The sequence below is a fragment of the Ostrea edulis genome, chromosome 1, assembly GCF_947568905.1.
Source record: "Ostrea edulis chromosome 1, xbOstEdul1.1, whole genome shotgun sequence".
Lineage (NCBI taxonomy): Eukaryota > Metazoa > Mollusca > Bivalvia > Ostreida > Ostreidae > Ostrea > Ostrea edulis.
The window spans coordinates 105,081,715-105,106,714 of NC_079164.1; the positions used below are offsets into that span (position 1 = coordinate 105,081,715).

Genomic DNA, 25,000 nt, shown 5'->3' on the forward strand with positions numbered 1-25,000 from the left:
TCAGCCAGCAACGTCCACCATTTCTGGACACCCATTGTCCGATTTCACCACGACCTGGTGTATATCTTTCAAATGTGGAAGTGTGACTATTCACGGTAACAGTAAGAGACACGTCTTGTCCATGACTGCATTATTAGCAGTAAGTCGAGCGGGGCAACTGTTGCTGCTAATTTTCACAGACAATTACAAACTCGGGATGTAGTGTTCTTATTGATGCTGGTACTGATTGTTCAGCAAAATATCCAACAAAAGTAGAAGCTCTTATTCGCATAAGCAGTGAAGGCCCACTTATTGAGGACTTTAAAGCAAATCCTTGTTTGGAACGCTGGGTTTTCTTCCCCAGAAGCGTACTATAAAATATACAAGATGACCCAATGCAATACAGCTTTTGCTAGAGTAAATACTTGACTTGTTAGCATCCAGCATGTTTCACAGCACATTTCTATTCAGTTTAAAAATAAGACCTACAAGTTTTTTTTCAATTTGAATATCTTTCAAGAAAAAAATATACACCCATGTATGCGTTTTGTTGTTTTATTTACAAAATCTTTTACCATGGCGACTAGAAATTTGAAAATGGCGACCAGAAATATTTCCAGGTCTCCATTTTGCGACCTTTAATGATGGCATTGTGGACATAACTGTAAATAATGACGGTATATGTAAGATATGTTGGACGCATTGAAAATACGCCACAGGAGCAACATCATCAATGACAAAACATTGAAAACATGGATGGAAATGAGTTGAAGTGACAATGCTGTTTCTAGTACCATGGATATCGAGTGTAAACCTTAGTCCACATCCCTGAGTATTTATTGTGACAAAATACAATAAAGGTTTTTGATTTTAACTGTATATTAGATTTTTATACCCTCCGCAACAAGTTGGGGGGGGGGGGGGGGGGGGGGGTATACTGGAATCGGGTTGTCCGTCCGTCTGTCCGTCCGTGCGTCTGTAGACGCAATGGTTTCCGGGCTCAAAAGCATTATCCTTTCCACCTACCGTCACCATATCATATATATGGACTACCCATGGGATGAAGATGTTCCCTATCGATTTTGGGGTCCAAAGGTCAAGCGCACTGGACATTGAAGTAGCAATATGGTTTCCGGGCTGTAAAGCGTTATCCTTTCCACCTACAGTCACCATATCATACATATGGACTACCCATGGGATGAAGATGTTCCATATCGATTTTGGGGTCAAAAGGTCAAAGGTCATGTGCACTGGACATTGAAGTAGCAATATGGTTCGGTTTGTCATGCCATTTGTTTTTTACACTCAGAAAAGAGGTAGTTTATACCTATTACCAACACCCTTTGGGAGATTGGGGTAAGCGGGGGGTATTCTTAGTGAGCATTGCTCACAGTACCTCTTGTTTAAATAATTATATAGACCTGAACCGAAATACCTGAACCCGAAGTAAAAAATTTAGAACCAACCCGACCCAAATTTTTTTGGAACTGTGACAGCCATACTAGAGATGATGTGCAGTCAAAAGATGATGGTCTAGCAATTTCAGAAGTACCTACAATTTTGTGTGTCCTCTTGGCCAATTTCCAAATAAATCAGATTGTTTTTATAGGCAAGGAGCATCTTCCATTAACTAGCTTGTGTGCATAATCACATGATTTTCTTCCACCCAGTCAGACATAGGTAGCTTCCTGGTAATGACTAGGGTATCTTCCAGGTGTATTATGATACATGTAAGTAGGCTACTACTAGGCCACATGCTAATTTCTTTTTATTCCCACCTACCTGATTAAAGTCTTGTGTAAATTGCTAAATAAATGAGACACCCCTAGGTCAGTCTTTCTCATGCAACACTATCCTCATTGAACATTCTTCACAGGTAAGTAATACAGCCCCAAGGCTATTGTAATGCAACAAGATTAAATTCAAAATGGTGTCAAAATTCTTAAAATATGATATGTCTGTCGCATTTGCCGAATTTCTGTTGCAATTTTTTCTGAAAATTGCAAAATGTGATGGCATCATGAGCCCTGCAAAGGAGCAAGGTTACTGCAAAGCTTCATAGTAAAAGTATGGATGGGTTATGCCCCGCCTTGCAGAGAGGTTTTATTAATTCATTATGCACGAGTTGTTCTGTTTTTGAGTTTTAAGCAGAGCGAAAATAAAATAAGCAACTAATTTCCTATGAAACATATGTTTAGCATTTGAAGTGGAAATATATACTATAAATACATATTTTAAATGTCATACTAGGTTTATTGTAAGGTACAGAAAAAAGTTTGAATGAGAAATGGAGACTAATATTCAATTTATACACATTTTCATTTCCTCATGCAGATATTAAAAGGAAAACCAGAGACTTTATCAGCAGTTCTGGAAGTTGGCAACTTTGATGCCAACAAGTGAGTAGATTTTGTTTTATACATTGTAGTGCTAGTGTAGTTGTGTAATGTGGTGGACTGACACATCCTATAAACAGGAGTTGCTTAGAGATATATCCATAGTCCTGATAAAGCTTTCTCTGTGTGCTTGTACTATTATAGTAATGTAAAAAGTCCTGATGAAGCTTTCTCTGTGTGCTTGTACTATTATAGTAATGTAAAAAGTCCTGATAAAGCTTTCTCTGTGTGTTTGTACTATTATAGTAATGTAAAAAGTCCTGATAAAGCTTTCTCTGTGTGTTTGTACTATTATAGTAATGTAAAAAGTCCTGATAAAGCTTTCTGTGTGCTTGTACTATTATAGTAATGTAAAAAGTCCTGATAAAGCTTTCTCTGTGTGTTTGTACTATTATAGTAATGTAAAAAGTCCTGATAAAGCTTTTTCTGTGTGTTTGTACTATTATAGTAATGTAAAAAGTCCTGATAAAGCTTTTTCTGTGTGCTTGTACTATTATAGTAATGTAAAAAGTCCTGATAAAGCTTTCTCTGTGTGCTTGTACTATTATAGTAATGTAAAAAGTCCTGATAAAGCTTTCTCTGTGTGTTTGTACTATTATAGTAATGTAAAAAGTCCTGATAAAGCTTTCTCTGTGTGTTTGTACTATTATAGTAATGTAAAAAGTCCTGATAAAGCTTTCTCTGTGTGTTTGTACTATTATAGTAATGTAAAAAGTCCTGATAAAGCTTTTTCTGTGTGTTTGTACTATTATAGTAATGTAAAAAGTCCTGATAAAGCTTTTTCTGTGTGTTTGTACTATTATAGTAATGTAAAAAGTCCTGATAAAGCTTTCTCTGTGTGTTTGTACTATTATAGTAATGTAAAAAGTCCTGATAAAGCTTTCTCTGTGTGTTTGTACTATTATAGTAATGTAAAAAGTCCTGATAAAGCTTTCTCTGTGTGCTTGTACTATTATAGTAATGTAAAAAGTCCTGATAAAGCTTTCTCTGTGTGTTTGTACTATTATTTCTGTGTTTGTATTATTATACAGACCCTGAAACATGCTACTACACCAGTTGCACGGTACGGTTCGGTACGCTTTATGAACGGTACGGTTCGTTTTCTGAACGGTACGGTTCGTTTCTTGAACAGTACGGTTCGTTTCTTGCACGGTACGGTACACTTCTTGTACGGTACGGTTCGCTTCTTGCACGGTACGGTTTGCTAAAAATAGCTGCACGCTTTGTGAACGGTTTGCACGTTTTATTAATGAGGTGGGCGTGGCCTAAACGCTTTGACTTCGTATAAATTGTACGTTTCGATAGTTTGTTTTCACTCGATCGGTCTTATTCGGCTCTTTGATTATCGGCTGCAGGATTTGTGGTTGTGTTAGAATGTGCACATGGGGAAATGAGACGTTATTTTTGATTGCTTCGATGGAATAATTCCATATTGATAACGTACATGAAAGTTATGAATAAAAGTTTTTAGAATTTGCTTAAGTCTAAGTCTTAATGGTTGTTATTACGTTTCAATTTGTTTTTCATTTCTCATCAGACATTTATTAATTTACGATTTTATAAAAAGTTGTTACATGAACTGCTCCCCGACATGGGCGTGCGTAAGTGTAAAAACAAAGCGTATTAAGTTTCCGGATATAAATTACAGTGCCTAAATTGGAAAAGTTTTTAAGAAGAAGTGAATTTTGTTTTGAATACACTGAAGTCGCAAATGACACAATGATTATTTTCTGCACTTCACATTTATTGTGATTTATCATCGGCAATATGAAAGATCCAGGATATCTGCACGTGAAGTTTGTACGTCCTTTTTTGTCAGCATTCAGTCATTCATAATTAATAATGTTAGATATCTGTTGCATTTGTCTTTGAATCAAATAAAATGATGATAATACATATATATTCCTATCCTTTATCACGCGAAGTCCGATTTCATTTCCCTGACTTCTCAGTGATTTTCACAGTTGATAACCCAGCTTCGTGATGTTTGAGGATAATGCTTCGAATAGCCAGCGATAGTCTACGACCTCCTTTCCCATCGGGCGCCATTGTGAAAATAATATACTGTGGCTGAAAAAGTGGGTCACGTGACATAAATTGCACGCTTTCTGCACAGTACGGTACGCTTTCGGGCTTTTGGGGGCGGGGTTTGCATAATATTATCCTACACGCTTTCTGCATGGTACGGTACGCTTTTTGAACGATACGGTTCGTTTCTTGAACGGGACGGTACGTTTCTTGAACGGTACGGTTCGTTTTTTGCACGGTACGGTACGTTTCTTGAACGGTACGGTTCGTTTCTTGCACGGAACGGTTCGGTTCGTTTTTAAGGTGTAGTAGCACGTTTCAGGGTCTGTAGTAATGTAAAAAGTCCTGATAAAGCTTTCTCTGTGTGTTTGTACTATTATAGTAATGTAAAAAGTCCTGATAAAGCTTTCTCTGTGTTTGTACTATTATAGTAATGTATAGTCCATCTGTGCTCGCAGTCTATTTGGTTTATGATGAATGGATTTTCAAGATGGTTCTAGAGCAACACAATCAGGTGATTCCAGATAATACAAGATGAAGGTTTATCACATGTTATACAGGAAACATAGGTCTAAAAGTTAATCTAAGTGTTGATTAGAGAAATGATAAAAGTTAAATGATGCTGTAGTCGGTTAAGTTTCTACATTAGAAAATCTATTTTACCTGATTGACTTGAAGGTATTCATGTGCTGTATTAAACAGTATTTTGTTTTAATGTTAAAAACTAGACCAAAGTTTTGTCTGAAACTGAAACTGTTTTTATTTGATTTAATGTCTAATTTTACACAAAGTATTCAATGGCATTGTACATGTATAATATAAAAAGCTTTAAAAGAATAAACAATACATCATATACATGCAAACACACTCTATATATTCTAAACTAAAAACATGTACATTAAAACTGTCTAAACAAATGTTTTGTCAAAAGAATTGTCAGCATGATAAACTATTTAAAATGATAAGATTTGACAATTTTGACAAATTCTACATGTGTATTAAAGGAGTACTCGTCTACTGAATGTGAGTTATGGTGGTTGTGTGCAAACGCGCGAGAAAAATATTTGCATCGTCATGGGAGTTGCAGAATATAGTATATACATGTAGTTGTACTGAATGGTGATTTCATGTTAAACATAAAATTTAACTTCCCTTCTATTGCTCAGAGTAGTTCTCTACCCAATCGTAACTACTTGACTATTTCCGTAACCGCAAATGAACCTCATGTGGATCGACGCCATCAGAGTATGTTGCCATGTGTACACAAATGTAACTATGATGTCACAGTCATGCGTTACAATATGAAATGCAAGCTTTCAAATGCATCAAGATATCATACATATTATCTAAGGTATTCTACCACTATCATTTACCACTTATGTTTATGTATTAGAGTGAATAAGATGTTAGGATACCAAACTGAATCTGTGGTGAAAATATAAATAACATACAGGGATTCAATCCTGGCCTTTGGTGCAATTCTTGTGCCGATCCATGTCCGAGTCTTCTTACCGGTTACAGAAAAGGATGAGCGCGTGATCTGATTGATCCTCTACCCTGTTTAATTCCGTATGACTATCACTAAATGTGTCCTGTCAACAGCCTGCAGGCTGTACAAGTTTTCACGTTGCATTGTAGTTGTTTACTTTAGAAATTTCGCATATGTCATTTGACCTTAAATGTTTTGAAATGGGGGTGTTCTTTATCCTACTCTGAGAATACATAATTAAATAGGAAATTAACTTGATGATTTTTAGCTAAGTTGCAACGAAGTTGAACTCGGCTATTGGTTTGGTGATGCGGGCGGGCGTCAACAATTGGTTTCCGGATGATAACTCGAAAAGTTTACAATCTAATCAAATGAAACTTTGATATATTGTTGGGTACAAGGTAAGGAAGGCCCCTATTGATTTTGGAGAAAAATGGTCAAAGGTCAAGGTCACAGTGACCGAAAATAGAGTCAAATTTTCAGAAAAATTTGATTTCTGGATGATAACTCAGAAAGTTTAAATCCGAATCAAATGAAACTTTGATGTATTGTTGGGAACCAGGTAAGGAAGACCCCTATTGATTTTGGAGAAAAAATGTCAAAGGTCAAGGTCACTGACTGAATATAGGATGAATATTTCAGAAATATTTGGTTTCCGGATGATAACTCAGAAAGTTTAAATTCGAATCAATTGATACTTAAAGATATTTTTATGTACCAGGTAAGGAAGACCCCTATTGATTTTGGAGAAAATAGGTCAAAGGTCAAGGTCAAGGTCACTGACCGAAAATAGATTTAAAATTCCAAAAAAATTTGGTTTCCGGAGGTTAACTCGAAAAAATTTAATTTGAATCAAATGAAACTTGGATATATTGTTGAATACCAGCAAAGCAAGGCCCCTTTTGATTTTGGAGAAAAAAGATCAAAGGTCAAGGTCACAGTGACTGAAAATAGAATGAAAACTGGACTGTAACTCGAAAAGTTTAAAACTGAAATTAGTTCTTCACAATTATAAATATGCCACATCATTCCTGACTTTACAATGTATCCCATGCAACTCAGCTCATGCATCCCTGGGTGCATATATTGATTTTTTTAATCCAATTGAGTTAAATCGCATAATTTGCAGAAAGTGTATAACTTGTATAGCTTGATATAGAGTACATGCTTTTTATTCCTACTAGTATCTAAAGAATACAGCATATATAGCTCTAAATTGAATAAGTTTTATTGGATAGATCAAAGTCTGATTGAAACCTCCACCAACCCCAGGAGCAGGAAGGACTCTACCAAAATTGTAAATTTCATGATCCCCGGGGTAGGGGTTATGACCCCAGGGCGGGGCCAAACTTGGTATATAGTGTTAATGTGTAAAACACTTGAATAACATCTTCTTTAGTGCTATTGATACTAAATTGAAAGGAATTAGATATTTAGAAAGAACGTCCTTTACCAAAATTGTAAATTTGATGATCCCTGGGGTATGGGTTTTGGTATCAGGGTTGGGGCCAAAATGGTCAGTTATTAAATGTGTGAATAATAAACACTTTTAACTTCTTGATAACCATCATTCCAATTCTTTTCAAATTTAGTATGAAACATATTTTGAAGAAGGGGGACATCAATTGTACATTTCAGCACCACTGGGGCCTTAGGGGTGGGGCTAAAACTGCCCAAAATTGACCAATTTTCAAAAATCTTCTGATAAAGAACCACACACATGTAAGAAAAACTAATTGCATAGTGATGTAAAGCAGGAAAGCATATACCAAAATTGTAAATTTCATTATTCCCAGGGTAGGGGTTCTGACCCCAGGGCGGGGCCAAACTTGTTATATAGTGTTAATGTGCAAAACACTTGAATAACATCTTGAAGTCCTTGAGTGCTATTTATACTAAATTGAAAATAAATGGATAGAGCAGGTAGTCTCTCAAAATTGTAAATTTGATGATCTCCAGAGTAGGGGTTCTGGCCCCAGGGTAGGGCCAAACTTAGTATATAATATTTATGTGTAAGTTTGCTGATACTGTATAAAATTTAAATGCATACTTAGGAATAGCAGAAAAGGATGTACAAAAAAATGGTGGATTTCATAACCCAGGGTTATGACTTTAGGATGAGTCCAAATTATTCATATCTTTTGATGTTTTAATGTTAATACACCTATTATTTAAAGCCTTTCATCAGTGTATGCACTTTTGAGGGCAGTGAAGTTTTAAGAACACATCTTGTTTTATACTGTTGCTGAACATTAGAATTTAGCTTAGATGTTCAGAACAGGAATTTTTTTCCCTAGATTTCATAGCCCATGGAAGTTGTACTCAGGTGACTGATAAGGCCTCTTGTTTTCATAAATGGTTATTAGTTCAATCTTAATTTCCATACGATTGCTTTGTATTTAGTACACATCTGACAAGATTGAGCCTTCCCATGGGGATCCAGGTTAGAATGGTCCTCAGTACCCCTTGCTTGTCGTAAGAGGCGACTAAATGAGGCGGTTCTTCGGATGAGACCGCAAAAACCGAGGTCCCGTGTCACAGCAAGTGTGGCACGATAAAGATCCCTCCTGATCAAAGGCCATAAGCGTCGAGCATAGGCCTAAATTTTGCAGCCCTTCGTTGTCAGTGGTGACATCACCATATGAGTGAAATGAAATATTCTCAATCAATCCAAGGCTCAATCATGTTAGATTTGTACTAAATACAAAGCAGTCGTATGGAAGTTAAGATTGAACTATTAGCCTTGGACAATATAATTTACATAAGTATCATTAGAGCTATGAGAGTAGACTTGCTCAAGTCTCTTATGTTTAATAATCATTGCTCTCTTTAATACTATTTAATAATGTCAAACATATATGTTTGGTGACATTTAATTATGGTAGAGAGCAGATATTTAGACTTCTGTCAGAAACAGAAAAAATTGAACAAAATGATAAAGTAATAAAAACAACATAGAGACTTGAGCAAGTCTACTATGAGAGCTAAACTTGTAGTAATGACCTGAATTTAACCTCGGAAATGAGGATGAATCCTATTGATTGTGCACAATTTCCCTACCCCCCCCCCCCCCCCCCCCCCCCCCCCCCCCACACACACACACACATAACCATTGTTTCGCACATCTAAGAAACAAATGTGACGTCACAATAGGAAAACTCCATAGTTGTTACTTATTTTCAATTGGTTAGAATACCTGTGGGGAAAACTGCACACAATACAATGATTATCAATTGGCATAGATCTTGAGTTATTTTTGACCCACTATCAATGTTGTATGTTTGTGTTGCCTCTCTGTATATGCAAGGGCACTCAGGTGAGCATTGCAGCCCATGGTCTTCTTGAAATTGATTAAAACAACACTTGCTGTCATTTTAGTGTTGGAAATTTTTGTTGTATAATTGTAATTTACTATTTCAATGATGGAATTTTTTTTAGTTTTTTATTTGTGTAAGAAAGCTAAAAAGGAAGTAAATTTAAATCATTGTTTTCCTGTACACAAATTGATTTCTATATAATGCTATATATTCAATAGAACTATTTTGATAAAATCTTAAACTTTGATTTTTAGCTCTTCTGAGCCGAAGGCTCAAAGAGCTAATCATATGGCCATATGTGTGGCGTGCGGTGTGCGTCAACTTTTTGGGAAAAGGGCTATCTCAAGAACCCCTTGGCCAATTTTTGTCAAATTTGTCACAGGGTATCCTTGGCCCAAGGGCTTTCATTTGTACTCAAACTAGGGTTGTGACCCTTTAACAAGGGGAGATAATTAGGAAAATGCAAACAAAAGTAGTGGTTGCTAAAAAATCTTCTTCTCAAGAACCACTGGGCAAATTATCACCAAACTTATGCATTAGAATGAGGATAGGTTGTAGATAGAAAATTGTTCAATGGATCATCCTGGGGCAAAGGGTGTGGTCTCAAGGTCACTTCAAAGTTGACCTTAAATTTTGTTTTGTTAAAACTTTGATATTTTGCTTAGTATAAGGACAAGGATCATCAAATTTTGTCAGTTGATGCATCTTAGGACCTAATATCATGTTGTCTCAAAAGTAGGTCATGGTGACCTACTTTTTGAATTTCGCAGGTAATTATTATTAAATGGATTTTAATGCATATCTTGGACACTTTTGAGACTATGATCATCAAAAGTTGTCAGTTGATGGATCATGGGACCTTGAAGTGTGTCATGTGAAAAGTATGTCACCATGACCTACTTTCTGAATTTTATGGCTAATCATTTATGAATACATTTTAGGTTGTTATTTTAGATACCGAGAGGTTTAGAATCATTATACCTTGTAAGTTGATGCGTCTAGAGGCCTCGAAACATATTTATAAAAAAGCAGGTCACAGTGACCTACTTTTTTAATTTTGCAGACATTCAAATTTCACATTTTCAATTTTAGATGCATATTTTGGACACTGAAAGCTAGGATCATCAAACTTTGTCAGTTGATGCATGTTGAGTCTTCCCTCATAGTTTGTTGATCAAAAAGTAGGTCACCGTGACCTACTTTTGGAATTTGACGGCTATATTTTAATATTTCAGGTACTATTTGACTTACAATTATCAAACATAGTGAGTTGATGCATGTTGAGTCTTCAGAGTGTGTTGACTAAAAAGTTGGTTACCATGACCTATTTTTGGATTTTGACGGCTATATTTGAATATTTCAGATACTATTTGACTTACAATCATCAAACTTTGTCAGTTGATGGGTCTTGAGTCTTCAGAGTGTGTCGACCAAAAAGTAGGTCACTGTGGCCTACTTTTGGAATTTGACATTTATATCCGAATATTTCAGATACTATTTGACTTCAATTATCAAACTTTGTCAGTTGATGCATCTTGAGTGTTTGGAGTGTGTCGACCAAAAAGTAGGTCACTGTGGCCTTCTTTTGGAATTTGACAGCTATATTTAAATACTTTTTGACTTGTCAGTTGATGCAACCTGAGTCTTCAGTGTGTTGACCAAAACTTTTGGACAGTTACATTTAAATTTTCAGGTACTATTTGACTTAACATCATCAAACTTTGTTAATTGATGAATCTTGCCAAGTGAGAATTTTTGCCTGTTCTACTATGTATCAGAAGAGCGATTCTAGGCCCATGGACCTCTTGTAGTTTATTGATAATAATGGTTAAAACTGTATACAGGCACATTTTTACAGCAAAATAAAATTTTCAGAATTAGGCCACGGTTTTTTAATTTATTGGTTTACGGATTTTAAAAAGAAAGTTTAGGGTCAGTCGGAAGAAAAAAAAAATAAAATAAAATAAACATTTTTAATATCTGTCGTTTTATTTTCAATAAATCATTAACATTATTTCATGGGTACAAAGAAACAAAACATGTATTTTAAAAATATTAGATAAAAAATTCTTTAGAGTGACTAGTACGTTATGAATTTTGAAAAAAAAAAAAAATGCAAGTTCAAATTCAGTGTATACATGTAACTATTACATGTATCTATGTTACACTTTGGTAGAACATAAGCCGAGAATGTATAAGGTGATATCTCTTTGATGTTGTAAAGTATCCAGTATTTATATAATGTTGTTCAGTTATTTTGCTGTATATGCTCAATTAAGATTTTACATTTACAAATTGTAAACATAAAGAAGAAAAAATTATAAGCACTATTACAATTGTATGTGGTAATTCCATTTTTAATTTCAGAATGTTTATACCCCCATGAAATAATTTTTAACCCCATTTTTCCCACATAGACATGTCCATGGAATTATCTACCACCTTTTTGAAAGAAATGTTTCTTAATTGTTTTGCATTTTTAGCTCTTCTGAGCCGAAGGCTCAAAGAGCTAATGCTATGGCCATTTGTGCGGTGTGCGTAAACTTTTTAGAAAAAGGGCTAAAACTCAAGAACCCCTTGGCCAATTTTTTTCAAATTTGTTACAGGGTATCATTGGCCCAAGGGCTTTCATACATACTAAATAGAGGGATGTGACCCTTTAACAAGGGGAGATAATCAGGAAAATACAAACAAAAGTAGTGGTTGCTAAAAAATCTTCTTCTCAAGAACCACAGGGCAGATTATCACCAAACTTACACATAAGGATAAGGATATGTTGTAGATTAAAAATTGTTCAAGGCATTACCCTGGGGCAAAGGGCGTGGTCTCAAGGTCACTTCAAAGTTGACCTAAATTTATATTTCCTTAAATCTTTGATATTTTAGTCATTATAAGGACTAGGAACATCAAATTTTGACAGTTGATGCATCTTAGGACCTTGTGTCAAGTTGTCTCAAAAGTAGGTCACGGTGACCTACTTTTTGAATTTTGCAGGTATTTATTTTAAAATTAATTTTGATGCATATCTTGGACACTTTGAAGCCTATGATCATCAAAACTTGTCAGTTGGTGGATCATGGGACCTTGAAATGCATCAACTGAAAAATAGGTCACCGTGACCTACTTTCTGAATTTTATGGCTTATCATTTATAGATATATTTTAAGTTGTTATTTCAAATACCGAGAGGTTTAGAATCATCAAATCTTGTAAGTTGATGCATCTTGAGGCCTTGAAACATATTTATAAAAAAGTAGGTCACAGTGACCTACTTTTTGAATTTTGCAGATATTCAAATTTCACATTTTCAATTTTAGATGCATATTTTGGGCACTGTAAAACCTAGGATCATCAAACTTTGTCAGTTGATGCGTCTTCAGTCTTCGGTTTGTGTCGACCAGAAAGTAGGTCACCGTGACCTACTTTTGGTATTTGACAGCTAAATTACTATATTTCAGACACTATTTGACCTACAATCATCAAACTGTGTCAGTTGATGGGTCTTGCATGTTCGGAGTTCGCTGACCAAAAAGTAGGTCACCATGACCTACGATTGGAATTTGACAGCTATATTTCAATATTCAGATACTAATTGGCTTAAAATCATCAAACTTTGTCAGTTGATATTTCTTGTGTTCTCAAAATGTGTAAACCAAAAAGTAGGTCACATTGACCTACTTTTTTTGAATTCTTAGGATTTAACTAAAGATTTAGAATACTAAGAGGCTAAGAATAGAAATGGTGGGGTTGTACAATTTATCAGAAGAGCGATTCAAGGCCCTTGGGCCTCTTGTTATTTGATACTCAAATTCTTTCCACCACTACACAAGGTATACTAATTTATGAGAAGTATGCATACCTTTCTGAGTTTTATCTTGTCATATATTTTTTATTTTTACAGGCATTCATTATAATATCAAAAGCATCTAACAATTTCTCACACTATTCTATTCCCTGTTAAGGATTTTTGACGGCAGAGATGCACGTACATGTATTCAAATACATTTATTATGACATGTACTGCTGTGGTATAAAGTCACTAGTTAGAATAATCTGTGTCTCGGTACAGGCCCTCACCACACTCAAACTGGGTCCGTAGGACATTATCACTTTAACGATAGAACATCCTATCTAGTACCGGTAAAGTCGCTGTCAACTGTACCTTCCTCTCATCTTTAAACACCCAAATAGCACTACATTTTGTGATATGTTAGCAGCAAGAATACCGCCAGAAATATTTATTTCTATCAATTCCCTTTATTTCGTGATGAAATGCCATCTGGCATCTGTTTCGTCAACAAGATATCGTTACTGTCATCGTGCATGATCATATCTGTTTACATGGTTTTTAAAAATACGGAATAAAGATATTTCGCAAAACGAATAGTGATTACCACATACAAATCAATAGGTTTGCGTGTCACGATTTTCTATTCGTAAAATTGAAAAATCATTTTATTTTTATTTTGAGATGTTGGGTAGAATCGGCGTAATTAAAGAAAGTGGAAATTTGCATTTTTTTTTTTCTTTCGATTTCCCAGAAATTAGGGTCGACGGATCCGTAAACCAAGAAATAAAAAAACTGTGGCCTTAGAGCTAATAAAGCAGGCCACATATGAGATACATTTTGGATATGCAAGCGTATTCTTCATGTATGTCGGGAGATTCTCTGATCCTTATTGATATACATCAGAAGCAGCTTATCATTCTCTCTAATTCTTGATGATTGCTTGAAGTCTTTCAAGGAGTTTCATAGCAAACTTTCAGTTCAAGTTAAAAGTCAGAACCAGTATGGTCATGTATGATCATGCACAGGGAAATATTTGAACTGAAGTACCTTCATTGTTGCATGTTTTTTGGCTGTTCGACAAACTCCTGTGAAAGGTCATTAGTTCTGTTTACCTTGACTCCCACAGATAAAAACTTCTCGACACAAGTTTCTTTTTATCTAGTTTAGGGTATTTAAGGAGTACAGCTTCATAACATATATTAACATTCTGTATTACTCATTGTTGTTTGCCAAAACTGCCAATTTCAAAATCTTTACCTACAAAAGGAGCAGAAAATCATTTTAGCAACAAATTTCAGCAGGGATTTAATGATATAAAAAGTTTAAATCTTTTGTACTTGTCCAGTAATTTGAAAATTGGAATTGACAGTTGCATTGTATTTTAAGTCTCTTAATATTTAGAAACTACATTAACTGAAAGAAGAATATATTATATTTCACAAAAAAAAAATGTGTTTGATTTATGGTAATTCCATGTCTGTAAAACTTCTGTAGTGATCTTTTCACACACTGATACAAGAATGAATATTAAGGTTTTCTGTTTGTGAGGAATAATGAGTAATCCTTATGCATTCTCTAGTATCCAAAAAAAAGGACCTTCACCATGCAGCAGAACTTTTGACAGAATAAAACAGATATCTTCAATTTGTAAAGGGTGGGTGGGGGTGTTATGGGAGCTGAGAAAATATTTTAATGTTATTAAATGCCAATTTTTAAAATGCTGAAATTAAACATGAACTTCTTTCAAAGTTATATTGCTTTGTAGAAATGATGCAATACTATTCTTATATTCCATAATTGTATGCAAGGAATTTCTTGTCTCAATCCACAAAAATTAATTAAAACAAATTGTAAGCTATAGATGGTATCTGTGATTGTAAATTTATAAAGTGATTGAACAATCCCTCTACATGAAAGCCTTCTTTAAATGAGTGTTTTGTAATGGAAGACAATAAATTTCACCTGTGATAAGATACTTATCTTCACTTTAATTTAAGACCCCTCAGGTTTGATGGTAATACCATCAATAGGAAACGGTTCCAATTTTTTAAATAATGATCGTGTGTGTTTAGCACAACCTAGATCTTTCTTGTTTAGGGGGATTCTGATTAAATATCTTAACCAGAATAAGCTTCTCTCTCTCTCTCTCTCTCTCTCTCTCTCTCTCTCTCTCCCCCCCTTCCAATCCCTTCCATTTCATTATAGGTAACTTGTTGCAAGTGATAGTAAATGATGGTGAAATATGGTTCAATTGAAGAAATTTTTGTAATCAATATCTAGTTGTGATGTACCAGTATGTGTTTTGACTTGACATGTATGCTTTTTATAGCTAGAAATTCATTTGTACTGGTAAATATTTTCACAGCTACTAATCCCTCTAACAAATGCATCTGTTTTTTCAAATTGCTTTGCAAGTTATTGACACTAATCACATATTTGCACAGTTATGATGAAATGAGGATATTTTGAAATCTACACCTAAAAATTTCCTTGGAGACAGACCTATTTCATTCGTGGCCAAATGTGTTGGTTTCCATTTGCCCAACTGACTGCAAATTTTAATGCCAAACCTGGGATTTGTTTTGCATAAATTGTTTGAAAATTTAGAAATGTATTTACTGTTGTGATTTTCATGATTTTTTGGAGTCTGCGGAAACAACTCTTGTAGTGATTATTTTCTGTCCCGAAATACAACTGTATAATTGCTATATAAAACTCCGGTTAAAATAGAAACGGTAAAGATTGATTCACAATGTTCTACAATAATATGGTATTTTATTTCTGTTTTTTAATCTGGGAAACAGTGCAGGTGTGATCACATACTGTTTACTGAGTTTGTGTAAAATTATGTAAATATTGGTGAAGTACGTGAAAATGGGGTCTGGTCACACTCGTACTCCTTCTTTTCTAAATCAATATGTAGATACATTTTGGATTTTTGTTTTATTTAAATTTTGGGAATTGGTTCATTTTGTGATGTCATAGAAACAATAATTTGTGAACTTTTTGATATTTTTTTTGAAACCCAAGGATTTGTTTTCCAAGTTTGAAATATTTTCAAAAGTTCTAATGGTCAAGAGATGACATTGAAAAAAAAACCCCACTGAGGTTATGGTAGCCCTTGCCTGTGAAACCCCACTGAGGTTATGGTAGCCCTCACCTGTGAAAATTGACGGGTCATAATGTACAAGGCAGTATTATTGGTATCCCCATAATTTTCAGATGTAAACTTACAATTTAAACCTCCCCCATCTCAAAAGACCATTATTTAGTCTCCTGTGTATGTTGAAAATCAGGGAATTTTAATTTGGGTCTCTATGTCCATCTGTCTGTCCATCATTCTGTCTGTGACACTTTTGTTTGTAGACATTATAAGCTTTTTGAAATGATGACTTTAGGAAGATCCCTTTTGATTTTGATGTCAAATGGTCAAAGACCAAGGTCAGAAATTCATATATTGTAGTTTTCTCCAAGCTTGTGCATTGCAATGCAGCTTAGATGATGATTCTCTACAGAATGAGAAATACCTCCATTGATTGCGAGATCAAAAGATGCAAGGTCAAGGTCTTCATTCTTATAAAGGTATTCAATCAAAAAGTTTAAACAGACTACTAGACGTTGTAATGAAGTTGATGACATAGTTGGAAAAAACCCCCAAAAAAAACAAACTGGAAATTCTTTACAAAATTGATGAAAGAGTTAACAAAAACCAGCAAACCGGATTTCACCTTCTTTTTCAAGATGCAAGTTAAATTGGCGTGAGAATTATTTTTAATTCACACTTTTGCAATTATAAACATTTCGACGAAAGGAAAAGGATCTGTTTTTTTTTTTTTTTTTTTAATTTTTAAAGGGGGTTGAGATTGGGTTACCATGTAGAATTGCTCTCCATATTCATTTTTTTTTTTTTTATTTTTTTTTTTTTTTATTATATATATATATATATATTATTATAGGTATTTCACCCACTTATTCTGTCCTTAAATTCCCTGAATTACTTTGTTACTGAATGTGGAAACCAACATTTATATTTTTCCAGTCTTTAAAGAGAAGCATTATGCAGAACATGTGTTAGCAAGGATTAACTTAAGTTATATTATTGAAATATGTCTGTTGAGTGAGTCCCTGAGAGACATTGATTGAGCACTGTTTAACTAATCTGAAATATTTCACATAAGTAATAGTATATTTTGAATGATTTTCAGAAAATCTATAAGCGAAGCATATGAAGAATATCCCTTAAATTATAGCAGGTTAGTTTACATATGATATTTCAAAGTTTGGGGGTCCTTGAAAGACACTAATTTGAAACACACACATGTGATCAGCATTTGGAGATTTTCATTTTTATTTGCAGATTTTATTAAATTTTACAAGTATTTGAATTGTTAGTAATTTGTCCTTAATTCTGTTGCAGCAAATCAATGAATAATGAGTATGAAGCCTATGTGTTAAGTGTTGGTGATTTTGATGAAAGAGTGTTCTTGGGCAGTGAAGCAGATGAGGAAATTGGAACTCCCACGAAATATCGGGAGGAGGGCACGGGTGAATTGGCAGAAAGGTTGCAAGTGAAAGCCCATCTACAACAGCATTTTGATGAGGTCAGCAAATTTTCACCACTTATATATTTATGTCAGGTGTAGTCCGTCTAAGAAATCATGGTTCACAGCATTTGATAATATTGATATTTTAAGAAATTATGAAAATTTAGTCAGAACTTTGTAACCATTTTAAGAGTTCATAAAAGTCATGCTAGTACTATACAAGATGCTGTTAAAGTTTCATAATATAATTTGTCTGGTCAGAAGTTGGAAAGAGAGGTGCATACTTTTATTATAGTTTTACAGTGATCACAAATGCATAAACAAAATTACTTATAAGTCAAAACGTATGTATTTTTACAGTTTAGTACATGCATATGGTAGATTCACTTTCTGCTTATGCATTATAACAAAGGCATAAAATTATATGAATAGTGCTAGTTTTCTGCCAAGGTAGTTTAGTACAAAACCAGCTTTGTTTGTGTTTCTTTGTGTGTATGTGGACTAGGAACATGGCAGGTTGGAGCTGGTGAAGGGAAAGGAGGCAAAAAGCATTGGCTGTTGTCCAGTTGGGCAGTGTTGTGGAGGGATTTGGTGTCCCAGCATTTTAAAGCCTGGGCCCTGCAGGACACACACTTAATGGAGACCGAAATTGATAATGGTCTATTGTTAGCCTAGTTATCTCCTTATTAGATTGGCACATTACTATTCTCAGTAAAGCAATGTGAACATGGGATCTAATGCAAGTTTCTAAAAGTTGTTACAACCTTTTATGTGTTTGGGTATTTTGGACTACAAAATCAGTTGTGCACAGTTCAGAAATTGTATTTTCTGGGAGAACCTTGGGACTGATACTTGTATATTGAAATTATACTAGTAATCAATTTTGCTGTTGCAAAATCAATCTAAGTGTTTTGCTGTTTTAAATAAATCTGTTGACAGTTAGTAAATCAAAGAAAATATTTAATAGGTTGCATTGATTAGCGTATTCAAAAGTGGAAATTTATTTTAAAATGGTGCTGCTATTCTCTGTGGAATTTTTGTATGATGAGGTTTATTGATTGAGGAAATTAGAAAATTATTGAGATGTATGGTGATTTGTAGCCAAAAAGAAAATGTATAGATGCAATGGAGTATTTGAATTTATTTGATTTTAAAAAAAAACTACCCCAAAACACCACCATGCTTAGGCCTAATGAAAATAAGTAATAATTTTCCGCATAACCATGACTGCAGTAACGCTTTCATTACTGGTTATTGAGGGAATCATTAGAACATTGAAGGCTGAACCTTTTGCTGAGCTTGATTATACAAATATTATTATTAAATGACTATTGATTCCTGCAACATTTACAGGTAGACAACAGGTTTAGACAGGTTTTCCCTCTCGCTGTGCTAACAAAGAAAATCAGCTGATTTGTGCTGATCAGACAGAATTGTTTCCTGTAGGAATGACTGTCACCCCACTGTTAATTAGTCTGTAGTCTTCTGAGGTTGATATGTCAGTTTGGGATCACTCATCGAATTGTGAAAAGCTGGATTTAAAACTCATTAGTCTTTAAACAAAGTGATTATTTCATCTAAAGAAACTAGCAGATGTTTAAATTGCCGACAATAAAGGAGACACTGTGATTGAATGATATGATCATGTGTTTTAGCAGAAAGAAAACAAAAATCTATAAGGGATAAACATTGGAAAAGTTCCAGCAGCAATAAAACTTATACAGGCTTTGTTAGTATACAAGGATCAGTTTCCTTATGGGCTGAGATTGGACCAGAACCTAGATTTCTAATGAAACAGAAGTGAATGTTAGTATACAAGGATCAGTTTCCTTATGGGCTGAGATTGGACCAGAACCTAGATAAAGCAGTAGTGACTGTTCTTTTGAACATGAAAAAATGAATGATCTAATATGATGGTAATTTGTGAGGGAGAGAACTCGGGTCTCCTCAACTTTGTGACACCGCAGTTTCAACTGCCAAATCACCGCAGGAAAAAGCAATCCTGGCACAGGAAACTGATCCGCTGTGTGTGCCAGGATCGCAGTGTGTGGCCCTTTACTGATAGTCCATGTTACTCTCTTTCATTTGACCAGACCAAAACATTAGCACCCTCGACTCCGCTGACTGGCCGGCGGTACCTGAAGGAGAAGGACCCCAGCACTACACCAGTGTCCACTGCTACCCAGAGTGTTAACAAGTTACAGAGCCTGCTGTTGGGACGTAAAGCCCTACCCAGTGATGACCTGCTGGATATATTTAGGTAGGAATTATGTTAACCACTGTCTACCTGTATAAGAATAATAGATTACAGCGACGATTGCCGTTCTTGGAAGTAAATACTATATAGTTCTTTTCTTTAAAAAAAATGTTATATACATCTGGATAATTTTTTTTATTATAAAGTTGTATGATTGTTATCCAGAAATTGTATTCGAAAAATGACCCCCTCCCACGATTAACAGAACAAACATCTTGGATGGTGAAATTTATATTGCAGTTGTTAAACTATGTTAAGTTTACTAACACAAAGACAAACTTTATTGAGTGATCCTTTTTTTTTATCTTTAACACTATTGTAAAGGCTGAAGATTTGCAGTTATGTTCTTTGGAGTGTGTTTACGAGTGTTTTAAGAGAGTAATATTTGTATTGATTTACTTGCAATCATTCACTAGAATACAGTCCTTGATTAACTTGAATTGAGGGTCATAAAAAGGATTTCTACCATGATACTTCAACTGTTTCCATTTCAGTATTTAGTTTGATAGTAATTCATATCACGTTTCTTAATACTATAAAGAACTTGTACTCCTGAGAAACGTTTTTGATTATGAAACATGAATTTACTATTTATGACATAATGAACATGTGAATTTTCATCCAATTTCATTGAAATGGCTAAAGCTAGCTATTTTTCTTAGCCATTTTGATTTGATAAGTGTGATTGTCCTTTGACCACAATGAAATTGTATGTTAATTTTATATTCTTGTGTTGTACGTAAGAAAAATTTGTTTCTGTCAATGCATGACACCAAAAATTATCAGGCATATGTTGACAATTTTTAACAATGTTGTATGCTTAAAAAAATTTCTTTGTTGAAAATCCTTCGATTAATCAATTCATTAGATACCCTTCTCATATTCATTAATTGTGATATAAATTAGCAATTTTTAATGCAATAAAATCCTTTGGTAGAAGATACAACAAATTGAACAGTTTCTATCTGATACATGTATTTAAAGCCATTTTCACATCCTGTGGTTTGATTATTTTATTGATAGCTATTGTGATTTTGTAACTAATTACACATATTTCTAAATGTAGCATTGGCATATATTCATGTGTATGACAGTAAACAGAACATTATATGGCATGTGAATGGGTCAATGACTGAGTGGCTGAAAGGTGTGTGTTGTGAGCTCCTTATATTGTAAAAATAATACAATAAAATTAGAAAATATGTAGGAAGCGGAGTGTATGATGTAATAAGAAAATATGAAAGAAGCAGTGTATGATAAAATCAGAATGTTTAAGGGAACATTTATTTACTTGCTTTTATTATCTCCTCACAATGCATTGTAAGAGGGGAGATAATAATGGGCCTGCTCCCGTGTGTACGAGTATTGTGTATGAGCATGTCAGTGTAACACTGAGCTTGTAGACACTCCACAGGCCAGTTTTTTACTCCATTGATATCCTACTTCACTTGTAGCTTTATTATCAAGAAAGGAAAAACCCTATTGATTTTGGGGTCAGAAGGTCAAGGTCACTATGGAACTTCCTAAACACTTTACACATCTACAGGTTACATGTTTTGCTCCATTGATTTCACACTTCACATGTCGCTTTGCTATCAAGAGAGGAAGAATCCTATTAATTTGGGTGTTAAAAGTTCATGGTCACTGTGAGACTTCATAGAAAAAGTTTGTAGACACTCTACAAGCCACTTTTTTCCATTGATTTCACATGTCACTTTGTTATTAAAAGAAGAAGAACTCTATTGATTTGGGGAGTGAAAAGGTCAAGGTCACTGACATTATAGAAAAAGCTTGTAGACACTCATTGCAAGGGGATATACCCTGCCGTTGCAGAGCACTTGTTGAATATAGCTCAAAATAATCTGTTCATATTTTCCCAATTCAAACAAATCAATTTCCCCAGTTCTACCCACTCAGGTCCTATTGTGAAAATGGTAGGTAAATCCTAGAAACAGCATTATGAAGAAAAATGTCCAAAATATAAGAGATTTAGAAAAGCTACAAGCAGTGTGTGCAGTTCGAATATGGAGAGACTTGCTTTTACATTTAAAGACAAAAAAGAACAAAACACTAGTCCTCATCCAGACTGCTACTTATCATTATGCATGAAGAAAAATTAAGGTTTAAAAATCCCCTTTATCGAAAGATTGAATTTTGATTTATAACCAAGATAAGTTTTGGTCGGGTATTTAAGAAAGAAACTCCCATTTTGTGTGCCTCTTTGAAATTAGATATACGACTGTAAATGGGTTGTTTAATTATTGAATTAGAACAGAAATGCAAAAGTATTCTACTTGACATGTTTCATCATTTTAAATTGCATTTTACACAGAAAAATGAGTGTATAGTACAATTAGGGGATTACATAAAGCATACAAACTTCATTGTGCAATTTTGTAGCTTTATTGCCCTTTCCACTCAACTCTAAATAAATAGACCCAATTCTATTTCAAACATAATTGAAGTGGGTGTTGATGTGCGTTTTGTGTGTTAGGTCTTCAAACTGATTAAAAATTATTTGACAATTTAAAAAGATATATGATTTGTAATTGAAATTTAATGCAGCTGTACATACATGTTAATTACATACTATGGCCTGGAAAAGTATATATTAGATTTAAGCATGGTTTGGGGTTTGATGCAGTTATTTATTCACAAGAGCATGTGTGATTTCATATGTACAAGGCATATCCTTGATAAGAAGATATGGTAGACTCCGGAATGTATGACCCATCAAACCCTGAGATTGTAGATCTATTTCATTTGATAAAATTATCTCTATATTTTCATTGATCTAAATTTTTCCTGTGTGTAATATAATTCCATAAACTCTGCTTCCTTGATATTACAGCAAATGTTGGTGATAAAATAATGTATTCCTTCATATCAAATGATAGATGGTTTTATCTGTCGGGCATTAAAATTGATATTCAGTCGATGCATTTACATTTTTATGCTGTGAAGGATACAATAAAAGATTGGTATTGCTGACCTACTTTAATCAGTGCATAATGACTTCAGTAGTAGGAACTCTCTAAGCACAAAACCTACATTGCAGAGAATTTGCAGTTTACACGCAATGTAAAATTATTATTCCTCATCATTACGAAACTGAAAGTTGTCAACGGAGTTTTATGTGGGTTGGTTTGTTTTGGACCCTCGGACTGGTGCCTTTAACTGTTGTCTTTGAAACATAACATCTTTGGGCAACAGTTTGTCCTCAAACTTAGTGGAGAAATGTAGAACTTGACATGTTAGGAAACTATTGTAATGTCTAACTGTTTCATGGGGGTCCTTTGAAGTTTCACGTACAGTAGTTCAGACTGTATGTATTGAAAATGAACATGTTGGTGTTTTTAGCTCAACCTGAGCTGAAAGCTCAAGAGTCGCATGTTGTCTGTTGTCTGTCTGTCTGTAAACTTTTGATGTTTTTTACTTCTTCTCCAGAACCACTGGGTCAATTTCAACCAAACTTGGCAAAAAAAATCCGGGTGAAGGGCTTTCAAGTTTGTTTGAATGAAGGGCCATGCCGTCTTCAAAGGGGAGATAATTACAAAAATGCAAAATAGAGTGGGGTCATTCAAAAAATTTCTCAAGATCCACTGGGCCAGAAGAGCTGAAGCTTACATGAAAGCTTCCTGACATAGTGCAGATTCAAGTTTGTTAAAATCATGACCCCCTGGGGATAGGATGGGGCCACAATAGGGGATCAAAGTTTTACTTACAATTATATAGGGAAAATCTTTAAAAATCTTCTCAAGAACCATTAGGCCAGAGAAGTTTACATTTACATGAAAGCTTCTTGACAATACAGATTCAAGTTCGTGAAAATTATGGCCCCTGGGAGTAGGTCTGGGCCACAATAGGAGATCAAAGTTGTACATGCAAATGTATTGGAAAAATCTTTAAATATGGGCCAAGGTGACTCAGGTGAGCAATGTGGCCCATGGGCCTCCTGTTTTTTTGTTTTTTTGTTGTTGTTGTTTTTTCTTCACTTCCTAAATACCTACTTGGGGGCTGAAAATAGGTTAAATAGTTTCCTAGACTTTTTCTCATGAATACAGATTTTGCACTGAAATTTTGTCATCGCTGTCAGATGGGTGTATGATGTACAATTTACAGTACTCTTGTTGTTCATGTACTATGTATTCAAGAAAAAATGAACTCGTAGTTTTAAATTTTTATTGCAGTGAGATAGGTTCTGATCCTAAAACTCGAATAATGGAGAGAGTTGATGAGATGGGTGAAGTTTTCTGCTCCCACTATGTACAAGTAAGTCTTGAACCATCTTGTTCATCCATTTGTCCAGATATTTTGATTTACAATGTGGACAAATCCATGATATTGATGCATCAATATTTGATAGAATTTTAGGTTATTTTAAAATGGTGGTGGAGTGTTCAATTTTACAGATCATTGTGGCAATAAGAAATGTCAATCCTTGTCAACTGAAAGGTCAAAAAAGTCTAATCAATGTGACTGGGATAGGTAGAATTGATTTATCAAGGTCCTCAATTGATACTTGTGAAGGTCAAATGATTCATAAGCGATTACTAGATTTTACCTTTATTTTCTGGAGGGAGGGGGAGGGGTGTCAGTAAAAAAAATTTGCAGGCAGGTCTATCAATCTTAAAGTTTTACTACTTTTGTTTAAACTTTTATAAATGGTTAACATGTGCATGTATATAACGTCTACGAATCAGATGCTGCTACATCAGACCTCTCTGTTAAGGACACAAGTTAGCTACAAACAGAAAAAAAATTGAATGCATGGGTTGATGTATACAATTTGGCTTATCCTGGTTGTAATGAGTATTACTATTAGATTTCTAAAATATTAGGAACTTGTACATATTTTTCTCTATATTAAAGAATTGTGATATATTGCTCCGCTGCATGAAACTCTAGTTTTGTTTTTTTCCACTTTTACCTCGCATGATTCAGTGTATTTATGCAATTACACATAATACTCTTTCGTACATGATTTTGCATCTATCATATATTGCACCTGTGGTCATTTTAAAGTCTTGTAATAAAAATCTGACTATATTTATCAGAGTGGATGATGACCATGTCAATCAGACACGTATACTTCTACAAATTAACCTTGCCTACAGAGCTTAATTATTTTCTGACAACTCTTGTAAAGTTATAATTCATTATCGTTCCTTGTAAAAATTTCATGAATCTTTAACTTCAGT

General features: G+C 34.4%; 1 protein-coding gene across 5 annotated transcripts in view; it reads left to right on the plus strand.

Annotated features, from left to right (window-relative positions):
- LOC125668079 (retinoblastoma-like protein 1) overlaps positions 1–25,000 on the plus strand; it is a 50,052-nt gene that overhangs the window by 11,641 nt on the left and 13,411 nt on the right. For 3 of the 5 annotated variants that reach the window (XM_048901856.2, XM_048901846.2, XM_048901864.2), the window contains exons 7-11: positions 2,314–2,378; positions 17,204–17,251; positions 17,416–17,599; positions 19,636–19,802; positions 23,990–24,071. In XM_048901856.2, coding sequence (XP_048757813.2) covers positions 2,314–2,378; positions 17,204–17,251; positions 17,416–17,599; positions 19,636–19,802; positions 23,990–24,071 — 546 coding nt within the window. The remainder of the gene's footprint in view (positions 1–2,313; positions 2,379–17,203; positions 17,252–17,415; positions 17,600–19,635; positions 19,803–23,989; positions 24,072–25,000) is intronic. The other 2 variants (XM_048901880.2, XM_048901882.2) reach the window with 1 other exon arrangement.